This window comes from Trachemys scripta, chromosome 8 (genome assembly GCF_013100865.1).
Source record: "Trachemys scripta elegans isolate TJP31775 chromosome 8, CAS_Tse_1.0, whole genome shotgun sequence".
Lineage (NCBI taxonomy): Eukaryota > Metazoa > Chordata > Testudines > Emydidae > Trachemys > Trachemys scripta.
Window position 1 is genome coordinate 49,231,696 of NC_048305.1, and position 16,942 is coordinate 49,248,637.

General features: G+C 42.2%; 1 protein-coding gene across 4 annotated transcripts in view; it reads left to right on the forward strand.

Annotated features, from left to right (window-relative positions):
- The window catches only part of RABGAP1L (RAB GTPase activating protein 1 like), a 544,030-nt gene that overhangs the window by 414,292 nt on the left and 112,796 nt on the right, over positions 1 to 16,942 (forward strand). For all 4 annotated transcript variants that reach the window (XM_034779149.1, XM_034779151.1, XM_034779152.1 and 1 more), the window contains exon 18: positions 6,573 to 6,614. In XM_034779149.1, coding sequence (XP_034635040.1) covers positions 6,573 to 6,614 — 42 coding nt within the window. The remainder of the gene's footprint in view (positions 1 to 6,572; positions 6,615 to 16,942) is intronic.

The following is a 16,942-nucleotide window of genomic DNA, read 5'->3' on the forward strand; positions in this document are numbered from 1 at the left end:
TTATTCCTGAGTTCCTGTGTATTTAAAGGGGGTTTTAATCACACGTGATTGTAGTTTACTTATGCACTTTAGCAAGTATGTTTTGGTGTTTATGGAGTGGATAGAGAAAATAGTCTCAGAACTTATGTACAGAAGCAGTTTATGTTTCACTAAAGGATGCACTTACTTATGTTGGATTAAGTGATATTAATGCCATGTTCATGACTTAAAAGTTGAGGATTGTTGAGGATTGCTTGATCCTCTTTTGGGATTCTCCTAGTGTTGTGCTGAGTTTGAAGTGTGTTACTACCATGCAGAGGGAATCTTGACTGAAGGTAAATTTAACTTGCCTCCCCTTGAACTCCCCACCCCTTATGGTCCCCCCGCCCCAAAAGACACAGTCCTTCTGCAGGGCACTCACATGTTTAGGGGAACAGAACTGTAAAGTTTAAAAAAAAGTTTCCATTTAAACTCTCATTTCCAGTCTTAACTTCAGCGTGCGTGCACACACGTATTATTTTCAGCTGAAACTTTACATATTTTACAATTTAGATGAAATTTGGTATGTCTGGTTTGCTGGTTAGAACCCAAAATTCCCTGGGAAAACAGTCTTTTGACATATTTGGAGCTCAAACAAGTCAATAATGATTTGGTTTTGAAACCTTAAACTAAGGGACTGATCATACCTTCACATGCAGAGTAGCATAGAGCAGTGCTTCTCAAAGTGGTGGTCCACGGACCGGTGCTGGTCCGCGAGCCATCGGCTGCCGGTCCGCGGCAAGTTTCCTCATAAGAGCGTCGAATAGGATAATATGGCAGCCGGTCCCTGGCACATTGGAAAAAAAAATTGCCGGTCCCCCACATCAGATAGCTTGAGAAGCACTGGCATAGAGTACTAGCTGGGCACTGCAGTAGTCCCTCCATGGTGTTAGAGTCTGAGCTGTGGAGTGGGCAGGGACAGGGGATGAGCTCTCTTCATGCATCATTGCCCCACCATTATTGCTTTACAGTACTAATACTGCATCCCTCTGACTTGTGTGTGCAACCCTGTGGAAGCCACCTGAGAGGTGGGGCGGGGAGGGGAGATTCAAAGCATGGTAGCCAGTGAGAGAGTCTGTGGAATCATGGGTCCACTGAAGCCATGCCCCCCCGCCCCCCACACAAGACCTTCACAAAGACACCTATGCTTTTTCAGCTAAGCCCCTGAATTCCAGAGGCTTGGGGACTGAACTCCCTGCATGTTCCAGAAGGGTCCCCCTCCCAGGCTTTTTAAGAGAACAATACAGAGGAAGTTCCACAAAGGGAATGTGGCCAAGCTTCTTGCTCCTGCTGTGAGTTTTCTTATTTTAGAATTATTTGAGCCTAAATTCTGCCCCAGAGCCTCAGTGAGGATTAATTGGTTTGACTTGTGAGAAGAAAATATTTAAATTGAACCCAATGAACTGGGCAGGAGTATGAAGTAGTCAACAACTATGTTCAGCCAACAACAGGAATTTCACACACTCCCTCGTGTCAGCAAGCTCCTCTGTTTGAAATAACTTGCACAGATGGCATTTGCCTTGGGTTTTGATCAAGTTGAGGGAAACATTTTTTTTTTTTTTTTAACAGAACCTCAGCCTTTTACAACAGAACCAAAAATATTAGAAAAATAATCCCCATATTTCACAAGGTATATTTTTTACAATTCATGTTACATTTGTTTCGAGAATACTATTCATTAGCATATATTTTATCAACATCACTTCCTAACAAGCCCATACACCTGTTCAGCAGCCTCCTCGCTTCTGTTTCATTTCCTTATCTCCAGCTGTTCACAAAGAGTCAATGAGCTTTCTTTTCTAAAACTGTTTTTACTCTCACTATCCCTATGACCTTAAAGTTGTACTCTGTATGAATATGCTGCCCTACAGGAAACTCAGGATAGATGGTGGGGGGGATATCAGTTCCTCCTTTGGAAAAGCCCTTTGGATAGGGCCTTGGGGAGAGGTAAACTCATGAGTTTCCCCTTCCCTGAATCTTACCCAAACTTTTCCATTGCAGGAGGGATGAGAGTTGCCCATTTTAGAATAGGTTCATTCCCCCAAACCCATGGATCACATGAGACCTGCTAAAGGCACTAAGGCTCTACACAGGCTCACGTGGTTCTCCAGCACTAAGGGGCTTGCAGAGAAGTTGATCTTTCCAGAGACTGTCATGCTTGCTGCTGGGAGGCATGCTATGCAGAGTCCCATCCCCAAGGAGGGGTTGCATGTGATGCTATGGAGTCTGCTGACCTTTTTCTGCCTCTGTGGAGGAAGTGTGGGAGGTCAGTGCACAAAGGGTTAGTTCCAGGCATGGATCCTAGGGGAACAATTCCCACACCCTCTGCTTCAGGGCTCTTGACATAGATGGTTGACTTACAACTACTTGACTGGCTGCAGTCAAGGAGCACAGAGAACATCTCAGGCCTGGTCTACACTGGGGGGGGGTGTGAATTGATCTAAGGTACACAACTTCAGCTATGTGAATAAGGTAGCTGAAGTCGATGTACTTAGATCTACTTACCGTGGTGTCTTCACTGCAGTAATCAACTGCTGACGCTCCCGTCGACTCCGCCTGCGCTTCTCGTTCCGGTGGAGTACCGGAGTCGACGGGAGAGCACTCGGTGGTCTTCACTAGACACGATAAATCGACCCCTGCTGGATCGATCGCTCTGGAGGTAAGTGTAGACATGCCCTCAGGAGGGCTATATGTATAGGAGGTTTTAAGTTACTTTGTGCTCTCCTGATCCTGGGCTGCCTATGTGTTTGACTGATTGCCCAATGTAACTTGGAGCAATGTCAGGGCTGCTGTCAATTACACTGGCTGTCAGTCGCCCCAAGGGGCTGTTAAAGCAGCTGGGGATCTTCAGGGCACAGGGAGGTCCTCATCATGTCCCTTTTGCTGTCTAGTGGAAGAGAGGTGATATAAGAACTGTTACATTGACCTCAATAACAAGAACATGGTAGAGGGGAGATGGAAACAGTATATGTTTAGAGCTGAGGCTGCCGGTGACAGAGAAGAGTTCTTGGGAAGACAAACCAACACTCTTGATTTTTTTCATGGACTTTTATAGTGCCTGAAATTGCACACATGACAGTAATCGTCAGTAATTCTGCAGGAGTAGGACAGTGTGTTGGCATACGATAACAAAATCTGCTTCACCAGTCAATCTGTGCTGATTGTGGGATTCTGTAATGCCTATTGGCTGAGGTGGGCTAGGGGGCAGTCCAGAGCAGTAGTCAAGTGTGTGTGGGTGGTCAGGTAGCCGGGAGATGGATTGGTATCAGAGGTATTCTGGGGCAATGGTTGGAGTTCGTGCAGGGGTCAGTAGCTGGAAGATCCAATCCAAGGGTTTGAGTCAGTGGGTTAGGGAGGTAAGATTAGGTGAGGCAGCAGGCAACAAGGTAGGGTCAGACAAAGCAGCAAGGCAAGGTGGTTTAGGCAGCAACCAGCAGGCAATGGTCTGTTGCTCAGATAGCTTCCTCTTCCTGTTGAGGTCTTTATATAGTCGAAGTGCCCAGTGAGAATGCTGCCTGTCCATCCAATCGGACCTGAGGTAGGCTGCTGTGGGTCTGTAGGCCTTTAGCACTAAGACTGTTGGTCAAAGTGGTAGTTCAGTGCATTGCTGTGGTGCAGCAGCTTGGGATGCAGCCTATGGACCTAGTGAACCTGGCTTTGATACTGGGATCCTGACAGTTTCTTGTTTGAGCACATCACTGTTCATTCTGATGGCAGTTATGACTTTGACATAGGTGACTGTTATGAGAGACAGAGCTTTTCATCTATAGAGCATATGCTCAAACCTAGTCCACTTCAGTTGTGGATGAAAGTTGTTACCATCCATTGACTATGTGAAATGAATTGTTGGTTTCAGTTACATTTTTAAAGGCTTGATATCACAAATTACAGAAAATTCCATACTTTTTGGCAGTCTTGTTGGCAGTCTCAGCAAAGAAAGGCTATGAAGCCTGAAATACCCTTTTTACCACTAAAAATGTTCTGTCTAGAATCGGATTGAGAGATTCTGGAATGGCAATATTGGGAGGTTCGACTGTTACTATCAGCGCTTTACCTGTTGCATGAATTTCAGTTAGCATGGTTGACAGTCTAACATTTTTCTAGTAAAAATAAACAAAATCACTTTTGGTGTATATTTAAACAGCTGCTATCGCCCATGGAACTAGGGATTGTTCAAAATATGCTCCTCTGGTTTCAATGTTGCTACAATTCTGACCTCTGGTGGAAGACGTGTGATCTGTTGTCATAGTGATTAAATATAGAATTACCAAACAACTTGCTAGCTAATGCAATTTTTTTTATTTTATTGTGGTAGCACCCAGGAACCCCAGTCATGTACCACAACCCCATTATGCTCAGCACTGCATAAACATGACAGAAAAGACTGATCCTGCCTGACAGAGCTTACATTCTAAGAAAACTTCTTCTTTCTAAAAGGTTCTGCAGCTTTTGATGAAGTCTGGATTGTGCAGGACACGACGAACTCCACAATTTTGCATTTATACCTAAGATATAGAGCATCACGTTTAGGGGGAGGTTTGGAGAACTTCTCATCACAGAATCAGCAAGCTTCTCAAGGAGGAGGCTACTTCCTACCTCCCCCAACCAGCAGCATTTTTCTAAGGGACAGAGCAGATGGCTCCACAGCCCTCCCTATGCTATTGAACCTTAGGAGTTACATGCTGCCTCTTTAATTTTGTGTCTCTGGGTTTTCCTAACAGAACCCACTCCTATAAATGACACAGCATGCCTGAAAACCCCTGACATGTGAGCTAGTTTCCCAGGAGTGCTAGGCAATGTGATATGACGCTAACAGGGAAGCTTTAGACAGCAAGATAGATCTTGACAGCAAATTGTTGGAGGTGAAATGTGATGGAGGGAACTTACATCAATATTTCTGAACCTTAAAGAAGGCTTGGTTCAAGGGATTGGCAAAAGCTTAAGGGCTCTTATTCTTGCAAAAAACAATTCACTCAACCCTAATTAATAAAAATATGTGAGATTACCTCAGAAACTCCATTATGCTATTGTTAAAACAAATTACAGAGTGAAATTAGCAAGGAACTCACTGAAATCTTTCTTGTTATTGTACAAGGGGATTTGTACAATACTAAGGAAATCCTGTGATAATCCCATAACAGTGTGTATTATAATGGCAACATTATTTCTGAGCAAGTCTGTTGGAACTCTTTCATATGTTAAATCTGAGTGAGGTAATTTAGTAGGTAACCTGAACTATCTACATTTGCTAAAAAATGTAAAGTTATAGTAATAAATACAAAGGAAAGTCAAAATAATACAATAAATGTGGGTTTTATATAGTACAGTATCTACCTTACCCAGGGTATCACAAAGCCCTGTATAAAGTTAAGTGGAGCTACGTATGGCAAGTAGTCATAGATATTAGAACCTGTTTTATTGACAGAGGGAATGTTTGATCCTGCACAATACAGCTGTATTGTACTCTTTGGCCTGGTCTACACTTGCAAGTTGTACTGGTATAACTGTATAGGTGAGAGGTGTGATATTTTTACTGATATAGTTATACTGGGACAAGCCCTCATGTGGATGCAATTATACTGGTATAAAGGTGCCTTGTCAGGAATATCTTTACTGGTATAAACATCTTTATACCGATCCCCAGATAGATTTTTGCCCCAAATCCCTAAATGGCCCCTTCAAGGTCCACCCAAAGATGATTGCACCACTTTAACTATACCAGTTAAGCAGTACAACTTTTATGTGTAGTCAGAAAGAGGCTCTAGATCTTTATCTTTGGACCTAGAATGGCACCAGATGAAGGCAGAGTTGGCCTGTTTAAGGTCAGTTAGAAAGGCTAGGAGGGAGCACTGGTACCTTGAATTCAGCTCCACTGAGCCTAGCAATTCCAGCACTGTCTTCTCTCGGGGGATCTGAAATCAATGGAGCATCATTATTTCTTTTATTATATATATTAATGTATATAGAGCCATATGTTTGCAATGTAGTGAAAGTGGCAAGCACAACAGGGCTGGTTTACACATCTAGCTGCCTGATCTCTGAACTGTCTTACATTTGAGTTGATATCAGAAAATCTGTGTGTTTAAGACTTGGGATTTTGTGGGTGTTTAATACAAAAGATTTTAGATACAAGCTGCTTTCTTTGGACTGGCAAAAATTGTATTGACTAGAATATTTGGTTCTGTTGGCTTTGAAGAAACAGGCTGTCCCAATGGTCTGTTGCTGGTATTATTCTGTACTGCTCCATGAGAGACCAGATTTGATTGATACTCAGCCAAAGGACAGAGGGCTGCCCAAAAGCACCTGTCTGACCAGTAAGAGAGCAAAATCACTGGAGTCCAAAGAGTCTCGGTCTCCCTCAGCTAGAAGTTTGGAAGCTGCATCATGGGGCCTTAAGTGTGGGATGTGAAGTGGGGGAAACTGGGGGTACCTCAGGACTCTGACAAAAATCTTGCAGATCTCCCTGGTAATAAATGGTGGGAACTAAGGGAGAACTAAAACCTGGTACAGTGGGACTGATTCAGCTCTTTTCTTCTTCTTCTTCTCCTTTTCAGGGTCTGAACATAATCTTTCATGTAGCCTTGGCACTCTTAAAGGTAAGTCATTTCTTGTAACCCTTTTGTTGACTGTAAAGCAGTATGAGATATTCAGAATCAGGGATTACTTAGCTGAATATGCCACACATTGTAATAAAACCACATTGAAAAGCCTCAGGCAATAGTGGTTGGTCTCTGAGTTATCATGGAGGAAAATGAAAATATTGTAAGGGGTGAGGTTGGGGAACGGGGGGGTTGTCCTTAAAAACTTCAGTTTTGTTGTTTGTGTTAAACTGCTTCATCATGCAATAAAGTTCTGGAGACAAAGGTAATATGGTGATTAAGATGCCTCATAGATGTACCTGCTCAGAAGAAAAACAACTTGGCTTCACTTCACAATCCCGTACTTCCTTGCTGAGGTATTTCATGAAGTTATTCAATTGTAGTTACCTCCAGGAAATGTATAATTGCATACGAAACACATTTGTAATGATGGGAGAAACTAGAAGTCTGTTGTAGTGTAGATGAAAATAATCTTTATCTTATGACTATCTTAGATACAGAAAAATTACACTTGACAGAACATTTGGGGTGAAATCCTAGATCAGTTGATGTCAATTGCAGAACTCACATTGACTTCATCAGGACCAAGACTTCATCTTTGCTTTTGTTTGGAAACAGAAGTGGTGCTGGAACTGGACAAGTGCTCTGCAGTATTCCCAACATGCTATTGTCAAAAAACCTCTGTATTGTCCAACAGTCTGCTGTTTAAGACCTTGGCTTCACTGCAGTTCACTCAAGTTATAACTCACATCCTGACTCAAATCCTGTCCACACACAAAAACCCTTAATTTATGTGTGATGGTGCTTTTAACTGAAAGTGGCTGACTCCTTAAGGGGTAGAGACTACAGCTCAAATTAGCACAGCTCATTAGTTGTTAGCATAACTACTCTGTAATGTGGATGCAGGCTAGTGCCTCTCAATTATCACTAGTCCTCCAATGTCTTCCCACAATTCTCCATGTGTCTAGAAAGGACAGACAAGTTCTCCCACAATTTACTGGGAAATAATTCATAGAGCAGCTCAGTTTCCTGTCGCTTAAAGAAGCATGGGATATACCCTCAGAAATCATAGCATCACACATGAGTGAGCGGAGCACCTTTGTGGACAAACCAACGTGAGGGTTATTTCACAGGGTGGCCATTGTCACTTGAGCTATGCTAACGTGAGATACGTAACTCAAATGAAGACAACACGAATTAGCTTTGCAGTGAAGATGTATTCTCAGTAACTGGAGTTTCCTTAGCAGATAGCCAGTTTGTGCCAGATTATGTGGTTACTTTGTTATATTGACATATCTTCAAGGAACAGCCTGGAACAAGGAAATTCATTTCACGTGTGTTTCCATAGAGTCTGCAGTGCCACTAGCTTCCACTCTCAATTTTCAAAGTGACTCCAAAAGGTGAAAAAAATGTTTGTGCTCTATTATTGTTCTTGGGCAGTGGTGGGCAACCTGTGGCCCCCGGGCCACATGCGGCCCATCAGGGTAATCTGATTGCGGGCCACGAGACATTTTGCTGACATTGACTGTCCGCAGGCATGGCCCCCCGCAGCTCCCAGTGGCTGCGGTTTGCCATTCCCGGCCAATGGGAGCTGCGGGAAGTGGCAGCCAGCTCCCATTGGCGAACCGCGGCCACTGGGAGCTGCAGGGGGGCTGTGCCTGCGGACGGTCAATGTCAGCAAAATGTCTCGTGGCCCATAACCAGTCGAATTAACAGGATTACTTGAGCTATAACATGAATCAGTGAAGACAAGCCCTGCAAGGGGGAAAGTGATTTTTATTCAGTGTTGAATGATTTTTTGTTTTGTTTTTGTTACCACTCATTTAACAATGTATTATGCCTAATGAACAGTTAACAGGCAAACTCCCTTTTTCAAAGATTCAGCGCCCCATCATAGCAATGAAGGGCCGAGAGAGCACCCAATCCACTTCTTTGGGTTTTCCAAGGGAGACCTCCAGCAAAAACAAGAAAGATAAGTTATGTGATACCTGAGATTTCAAACGTAAAAATCATGCAGAATAATCCCAGGATCTTCAAGGGATTTGTTTTTACAATTGAAGTCAACAGTTGTTCCGTGTTTTCCCCAAATATCTCTAGTTTCCAGAGTCATCAGAAAGAGCATGTGGGACAAAGTGTTATTGATAGCTCAAAACTGGACCAAACAGCTCTGGTTCTTGGATCTCATGGATCTAGAATTGGACCTTGAAGTCTCACTTCTCAGTCTCCTGGGTGTATTCTCTCAGGATCAAAGCTGTGTTCTTCACATGGAAGTTGCTCAGTTTTACAGGTTGGCTACTGGCCTGTCAGGAGGTTTCAGCTCTGACTGTTCTGCAAAAGTTCAGGAGATTATTTCTGGAAGCAAAAACCTTCTCATAGACAACTGTTTATGCTGAAATAGAATAGCTTTTCTATATGCATTTCCCAGAGTTAGTGAGTTCCAAATCCTGATAGTTGGTTCCTATATCCACACCCAAAATTTATTTTACTAAAGTAGTCTTTTATTTCCATCTTAATCAGCTCATTAATTTACCTGTCTTCTTCCCTAAACCCCATTTGATTCTGAGAGACATTAGATTATACACCTTAAATGTTAAGAGAGCTTTTACTTATTTCCTAGACAAGACAAAGCCAATTAATTAAACTCTTAGGGCTTGTCTACACTACCCGCTGGATTGGAGGGCAGCGATCGATCCAGCAGTGGTCAATTTATTGCATCTAGTATAGATGCGATAAATCGACTGCTGAGTGCTCTCCCGTCAACTCCGGTACTCCACCAGAACTAGAAGCGTAAGCAGAGGCGATGGGAGAGCATCAACTGTCGACTTACCGCAGTGAAGACACCGCAGTAAATAGATCTAAGTACATCGACTTCAGCTACGCTATTCACGTAGCTGAAGTTGCATATCTTAGATCAACCCTGCGCGGTTGTGTAGACAAGCCCTTAGTCTTCTCATTGCTCGTGAGGCCAAAGCGAGGAGCCAATTTATCTCAGCACAGAGTCTCTCTAATGGACGAGGTTACATGTACGCATGTGCTGTGAGCTGGCAGACGTTTCACTATTTGGGATATTGGAACATACTCTGCTACATCCAAAGATATTTCAGCTGCATGCCTCCATGACGTTTCTATCATAGACATATGGGTAGGCTGCTGGCAGTGTTTTAACACCATGTTGATTAGACTTGGTCTGAACGGGGTTACGTGATATGGTTTTAAAAACATCTGCATCAGCTCAGTTGTCTGTGTCCAGTAGTGCTTCCAACCTTGCTAACACTTATGCAGCTGAGCTGATGTTAGCAACAGTAGTATGTTTCTAGAAAAAATTTCAGGTGTAGGCAAGGGCCTTGGTGTTATGTTAGCAAGAGGATTAAACCCCTAAACATCTACCTTTAGAAAGGCCTTGTTACGATTAAGGAGACTTCTTGTTTTAAATAATTAGCCCTGGTTATCTGTAACATAAAGCACTCAATCTAATTACTTGATGATTATCTGTACATTCTACCTCCCTTGTCCATTGAGTCAGTTCTGTATTGACTACCCCAGAAGATTAGAAGGGAAAACTTTTAAGAAGGTATTCTGGAATCACTTTATTATAAGCACTTTATAAGCTTGTAACTGTCTGCATTTTGGTTTGTTACTCTGCTCTTAGCAACTCTTAAGATAATACAGTATGTTGCATCCATCCTCATGTTGTGGCAGTAATAGGCACTAAACAGTAATAGAGAAGTTATCTTGATAAAAAATTTCCCTATTGGAAACCAGAAAATAACCACAAAGAGAATATAGTCAAGTAAGATCAGGTTCTAAATTAGAAACCACTTATTAGTTTAAAAGGATGTACCTTTCACTTTGTTACAGAAGACTATTTCCATAGCAGCAGCAACATGGAAATGATGATCTAAATTAGAGCATGGCTTGCTTTCAGTAGCAATTGCTCTCCTATTTGAGAGGAGAGGATTTTTGTACTCTGAGTTCTGAAATAAATATTTGACACTTAAATGTATTTGTCTCCAACTTTTATAGCTTAGAAACAATATGTTTTTAGTTTATCTGTCTTTCAAATAACAGTAACCAAATCTGAGTGCTTCAGAACAACATCTTTATGAAACCATGTGCTTCTGAGGAGCCTGTTCCTTACCAGAGCTGGAGTTGGAAACTGCATGTAGCCTAACAGCTCTGGGGGCTTAGTCTAGGTAGACCTCACCCCAGGCATAATTAATGGCAGGGTTGTGAGTTCAATCCTTGAGGGGGCCATTTAGGGATCTGGGGCAAAATCAGTACTTGGTCCTGCTAGTGAAGGCAGAGGGCTGGACTCGATGACCTTTCGGGGTCCTTCCAGTTCTATGAGATAGGTGTGTGTGTGTGAATATATATACTTTACTCTTTTTTTCTCCCCCACAATCTTTTGGGTGATTTCTAATTTTAGGAATCATTAATCAACAGGCTATTAAAGAGTCTTTACCCAGTAAATGTCATTTCTTCCTGGCATCTGTGAGTAATGTTCAGTAATGTCCTCTAATTACCAACTGAATTATAACTCTGGTCCTGAACTGTCTACTAACCTAGTACATTTGGTGACACTGCTCTACCAGGTGCCTAGATTAAAACTGAGCTTTTTCTAGAGTTTTAAATGGCAGCAAAGCTCCTCTGACCAATAACCTGGGCATGCTAACCTACTTCAGGGAATAAAATGATAGTCACAGGAATCAGGAAGGAATCTGCTCCCATCCCCACCTCCATGATCTAACACGTTCACAGCAATACACAGTTGATTAGGCACAATCATCATGTGTTTTGGTTGCTTTTCTCTGAACAACAGGCATTGGCCACTTCTAAAGATTATCAGATGCGGCTTGGAGGGTCAGTAAGTTTGGCCACCCCTGCTATATATTCTACATCAATATCTGAAAGGTAAAAAGAACAGGAGTACTTGTGGCACCTTAGAGACTAACAAATTTATTAGAGCATAAGCTTTCGTGGACTACAGCCCATGATGTTATGCATCCGAAGAAGTGGGCTGTAGTCCACGAAAGCTTATGCTCTAATAAATTTGTTAGTCTCTAAGGTGCCACAAGTACTCCTGTTCTTTTTACCTTTCAGATATTGATGTAGAATATATAGCAGGGGTGGCCAAACTTACTGACCCTCCAAGCCGCATCTGATAATCTTTAGAAGTTCGAGAGCTGGGCACACCTGCCAGGTCTCGGGACTTCTGCCTGGTGGGGAGGTGGGTTATCTCGGGGATCAGGGCTTCAGCAAAAGTGGGGCTCAAGCCCTGAACCATGGCAGGTGTGCCCCATGGGGCTCAAGCCCCAAGAGCCCCCTCTCCACTGGGCAGAAGCACTGAGAGCCACCATCCTGCTGCAGGGCAGAAGTCCAGAGCTCCCCCCCTGCCAAGGCTGGTAGGTGGGGGGGAGGGGAATGGGAAGCTCTGCGAGCCGCTCTTTAACTGGAAAGCAGCTCGCGAGCCGTGGTTTGGACACACTGATATATAGCATCCACAAAGTATTCTCAATTATAATTTTGTCCTGTTGGTGGCAGTATTATACAATTGCTTATTGTTTAGATATTTAATATTGTAATTGTAACTGAAGCATTGTTAATAAGTTGAGCTCATTGATGTAAACAACTTTCTTTGTGCTCACCTCCCAGTTCCCAAGAGGGAGACAGACTAAGGCACAGCAGCGTAAAATGAACATTCATGTTTAAATGGCAGATACACTGTTAATGAAGGACAGTTTAGAGCACTTTCACAAGCAATTTACTATCTTGACATTTTCATAAAAAGGACACTCATTAAGATTATAGATTTAGAATGGTGAAAAGGAAAATACATTCCCATTCCAGTGCATGGCACATATTCAAGTGCCTTTTATCACCCAGACAGCCAGCTTCCTTGTTGTGGATTGCAAAATAAACATTAAAGTATTTGCATCTGTTAGAAAACCTGTTCCATTAAAAAGTGTCATTTGACACCCCATTTTAGACAAATATGGAATGCAATTTTAGCCATGGTAAGCCTTTTTATTCCCACTCAAAAGCTCTTAATTGAGTGAGCTGCAAGTGTAAAGCAAGGTTTACAGTGGAATTTACATTTTCGATTAATTGCATCCAAACTTATGTAGCTATATCACAAAATGTGACTTCTGAGCAAGTGTTCTCTTGTTTATGGTTTAGCAAACATCAAAGTAACATAGGGAGACTCAGGAAAATCAGGTTTTATTATCAGATTTTTAAGTTCTACACATTATGTATTGTTTCCTTATTTTAATCTTCCCACTCTGTTACCTGGAAAATTAAATGCCCACTTTTCAATTCAGTTTTGGGGCTAGCAAAATGAGACAAGTATAAAAATACATAATCATACAGAAGTAAAGTTTAAATGAAAATACAAGAAACTGAAACACAAAGAAAATAGTGTGCAGTAACTAAAAGCGTCACAAAACACCGTGACTTCTTGGACATGCACACTCTCCTTATGGAAATGAGCTACTTACAGGCTGTGGACAAAACAAAAATCTTATCCACAGTTCATAAAAATCCCCAAACCCTGGCTGTTGATCAAGTGCTAAGAAAATATTGGTTGGTTGCTAACAGATCAAGCCCCATTCTTTGGTCTGTAAAAAGATACTAAGTTCAAATGTACAGGGTTTGGAAATCTTTATAACATATTTTGTTATCTAGAGTGTCTTAAAAGTTAGTAATAGGGAGTATTTCAGACAGCTGATGTGGTGGGCAGGCTCAGAGGCTTCCCATTTCCAAAAATAAATGAAAACTAGAATGAAAAGGGTGGATTATTTGATATCATTATTCATCTGTATCTCTCCTTTCCCTTCTCTATCCTTTGCTACCTTCACTCATCAAGCCAACCTGTTAGAGACAACTTGGTCTCATGCAGTGAAATTTATCACTATGCAGAGGGCCATCACAACTGGTGCACCTCTTAAAGCCAGGGTTTATGTGGGAGGCAAGTGATGCATAAGGGTTACACTGGCCCTCTGCATAGGAGTAAATTTCCTCTATAGCAAACATCTTGCCAGTAATGCAGGAAGCCCTTTTCATTCTGCTCTCATGGTACCCTGTCAGCACCTTTGGTGGACACTTACACCTACCCAGTCCCAAATTTTGTCTCTCATCCTCTGGAAGGTACCAGGACTTTAAAAATCAAGGATAAAATTTTGTTCTCTGTCTCTCAAGTCTTGTCTTCACTGCAACAGTCAGCTCGATGTAGTACACTCGAGTTACTGCATTTGGGACAGCGTCGCTTGAGTGAAAGGGACCAACTTCAACATAGCATTGCAGTGCAAGCCAGAATGACCATACTAGCGTCTGCTATGGCAACCCCCCTTTCATTGTCAGCCACTCCTCCTATGCCAGGGCTTGCAGCGGGCACCTCTCAGGACAGCATAAATTGCCATGCACCAAGCCTGCACTAGGGGGAAATCTCTCCAGATTGGATCCAGGGCTCTTTTGGCCCTTAATTGCTTGGTACGATAAAGTTATTGCAGATTCCTGCATTAGTAGGTATCAAATTTGCTAGTCATTTACAGTAGTTATGTATTTTTAATTTCTATTGTTTTAAACAATGATTTCTGCTAGAACCTCTAGATTCTACCATTGTCTTTTGCAAGATCCCATCACTTGCCAGTTGATGTGTTTGGCCTGGGGTATTAGTGGCCTAGTAATCACTACTACAGAGAGGGGAGGACTGGACAGATAAGTTGTCTGAATGAGTTTCTCCCATGGTTTATTTAAAGTAGACATTGATTTCTTGGAATTCTACCAGCAGGACTACAGGTATATCAGTGAAGCATAGGCAGGAGATAAGGAGGCACTGCATCTTTTTGCTCATTCTGGATAAAATTTGCAATATTGCCAACCTCAAATGTTTAAAAATCATGAGTCAGCCTTGAAAAATCTTGAGATTTTAAAATATATGTTCTGTGTTCTTTTTATTTGCCTTTTGATTCTGAGCCTTTAGCGTATACAAATGTCACTTTTCACGATTTCTCTGCAACCAAGAGGATTAGAGGCTTTTTTTAATGAGACCCAAGATTCTCATGCAATCACGTGACTCCAAGTGCTTTAAAAATATTGTGAGACTCGCAATAAAATTGTATAAGTTGGCAACACTAGGCCAGCACAATGCTTGTGTCTCTCACTTAAATCCCACTTCAGCTCTGCATATAGGCTTCTTAGGGTACTTTGCAGCTATGAGTGTGCCTCCCAGCCTGGGTAGAGACACGCACATTAGCTCTGCTTGAGTTAGCGCACTAAAAATAGCACTCTGGCCATTATGGCTTGGATAGCAACACAAGCTAGCCTCCCATGTAGAACCCTACCCCACCCCTTGGGTCCATACATGGGTGGCTAACACATGCCACAACATCGTCTTTTTAGCATGCTAACTTGAGCAGCGCTAGCATGTGTCTATCTACCCAGGCTCCCAGCTGCAGTGCAGACATACCCTGACTGGCCTTCAGCATGAGGCTGTGAGACATGGAGTTAACTTCACTCCTTGCAAATGGATGGGGTATTTCTGAGGCTTAGGCTGGCAGAGGCCACTTCCCCAGGAAGTCTGAGTGTTCTGGGAGATGGGAGTTATTTGTTCTTTCCTTACCTTTAGTTTACTCCAGGCTCTCTCTGAGCATTGTTGAAGATGTCTGACAGTCACTCCTCTCTTGTTTGTTGACACTGTTGATGTCATGTTGGATTTTCTTTCTGGGCTATACAGGCTCAGTAACTTGCTTGGCAGGAACTGTGAGACACAAGGATTTCCTGAGGAAAAACTTCAACATGAGAAGTAGATTTTTCAAAGATGCTGTTTTGGGGCTTCTTAGCCCAACACTGGCTGTGTCTCTAGACACGTCCAAGAGATACCTCTGAATTCTCAGCAAATTACAAGAACTGTCTTAAGTGCAGAGCCAGCCCCATAGCATTTTGGGTAGCCCTGCAAAACAGTGACAACAATTTGTTTTCCCCCCTCAACATCCAAAGTGTAACCGATTTGTGTCCACCATTATCACACTACTGTGCACAGGGCTGGCCTAAGGACTTGAGGCAGGGCTAGTGAGATGGTTATTTGAGAGGCAGAACAAAGTTAAACTTACTAATTTTACATAAAAAATGTGCGAGGGGGAGCAGGTGTACAGGAGTTTGTTAGGTTCTTTCCCAAGGCTCCTGCTGCAGAAGTGGATTCCAGCTAATTATTCCGTTCAGCATTAGTGATCAGTGGCTATTGTTCTGTGTTTTCAAGGCTGTCTTCAGAAGAGAGAGGTCTAGAAATTTACCTTTTTTAAAAAAACAAGGCTGAGATTCTCCTTTACGTTTCTAGTTCCCCTAACTCAGGGAGGTCAACAGAAGTGGGTTTTGCATGTTTCAAAGCCCAGCTCTACTGAGTGTATTTATTGAAAATTGACTCTTTAGAGAGACAGTCTGTAGGTGAACCCTTTAACTCCAGTGTGAAAATGTTTGTCATGGACAATTTGTCCTAATAAGCTAGGGATCTAGGGACCACTATGCTAGAGTGACATGTACACATTTATGTGAATTTTAAGCTATTTTTTTTTCTTTAGAAGGTTTTGAGAATGAAAGCAGGAAAAATAACTCAAAATTCACCAGAATTCAGCTCTTTAGTGGCCCCAAGTCCCTGGCTTACTTGATAAAGTATTCTCTGAAAACTCCTGCCCACCATTCTGGTCTCCTTCTGCCTCATTCTGCTGTCCTTTCTTAGGTGACAAATTACAATTTACAGATGTAAATTGGAATGAGCTGCTCCAGGGCCAGGTCTTGTCCTGCACTTTCAGATTTAGGTATCCTAGGAAAATCTTTAGACTCCCTTGGTGAAAATTATTTGTAGAGACATATAAGTGGGTGATAAAGTAAATAATAATCCAATGATACCACACCACCATGATCATAACCGTAGAAGCAAGGGTGTAAAGAAAGGGTTGGTAAGATGAGAGGGAGGAAGGAGTCTAGCTCATTCTCCTGTCTTCCAGTGTAAGAAAAACATGGTCTTCAAGTATTTTCAAATTTATTCTCATTGCAGCCTGTGTTTTATCTTTTCATAGGAAGGCATTTTCATTAAAGAGAACATCTGTTTTTTTCAATGTTAGATTCTCATTAGCTTTTTAGTGATGTCAGTCTGTTTTGCTACTAAAATACTAATTGTAATCCAAAGAGACGCTTTCTTTGGACAGCTCTGTAGCTCAGAAACTATCATACAAAAGCAATAGTTTATGATGTGGGAACTATTAGGGATGCTTGTTTTGTTATTTCAGTGCCTATCTGTCTAGCTTAGGTACTCATATGGCTTCCATTAC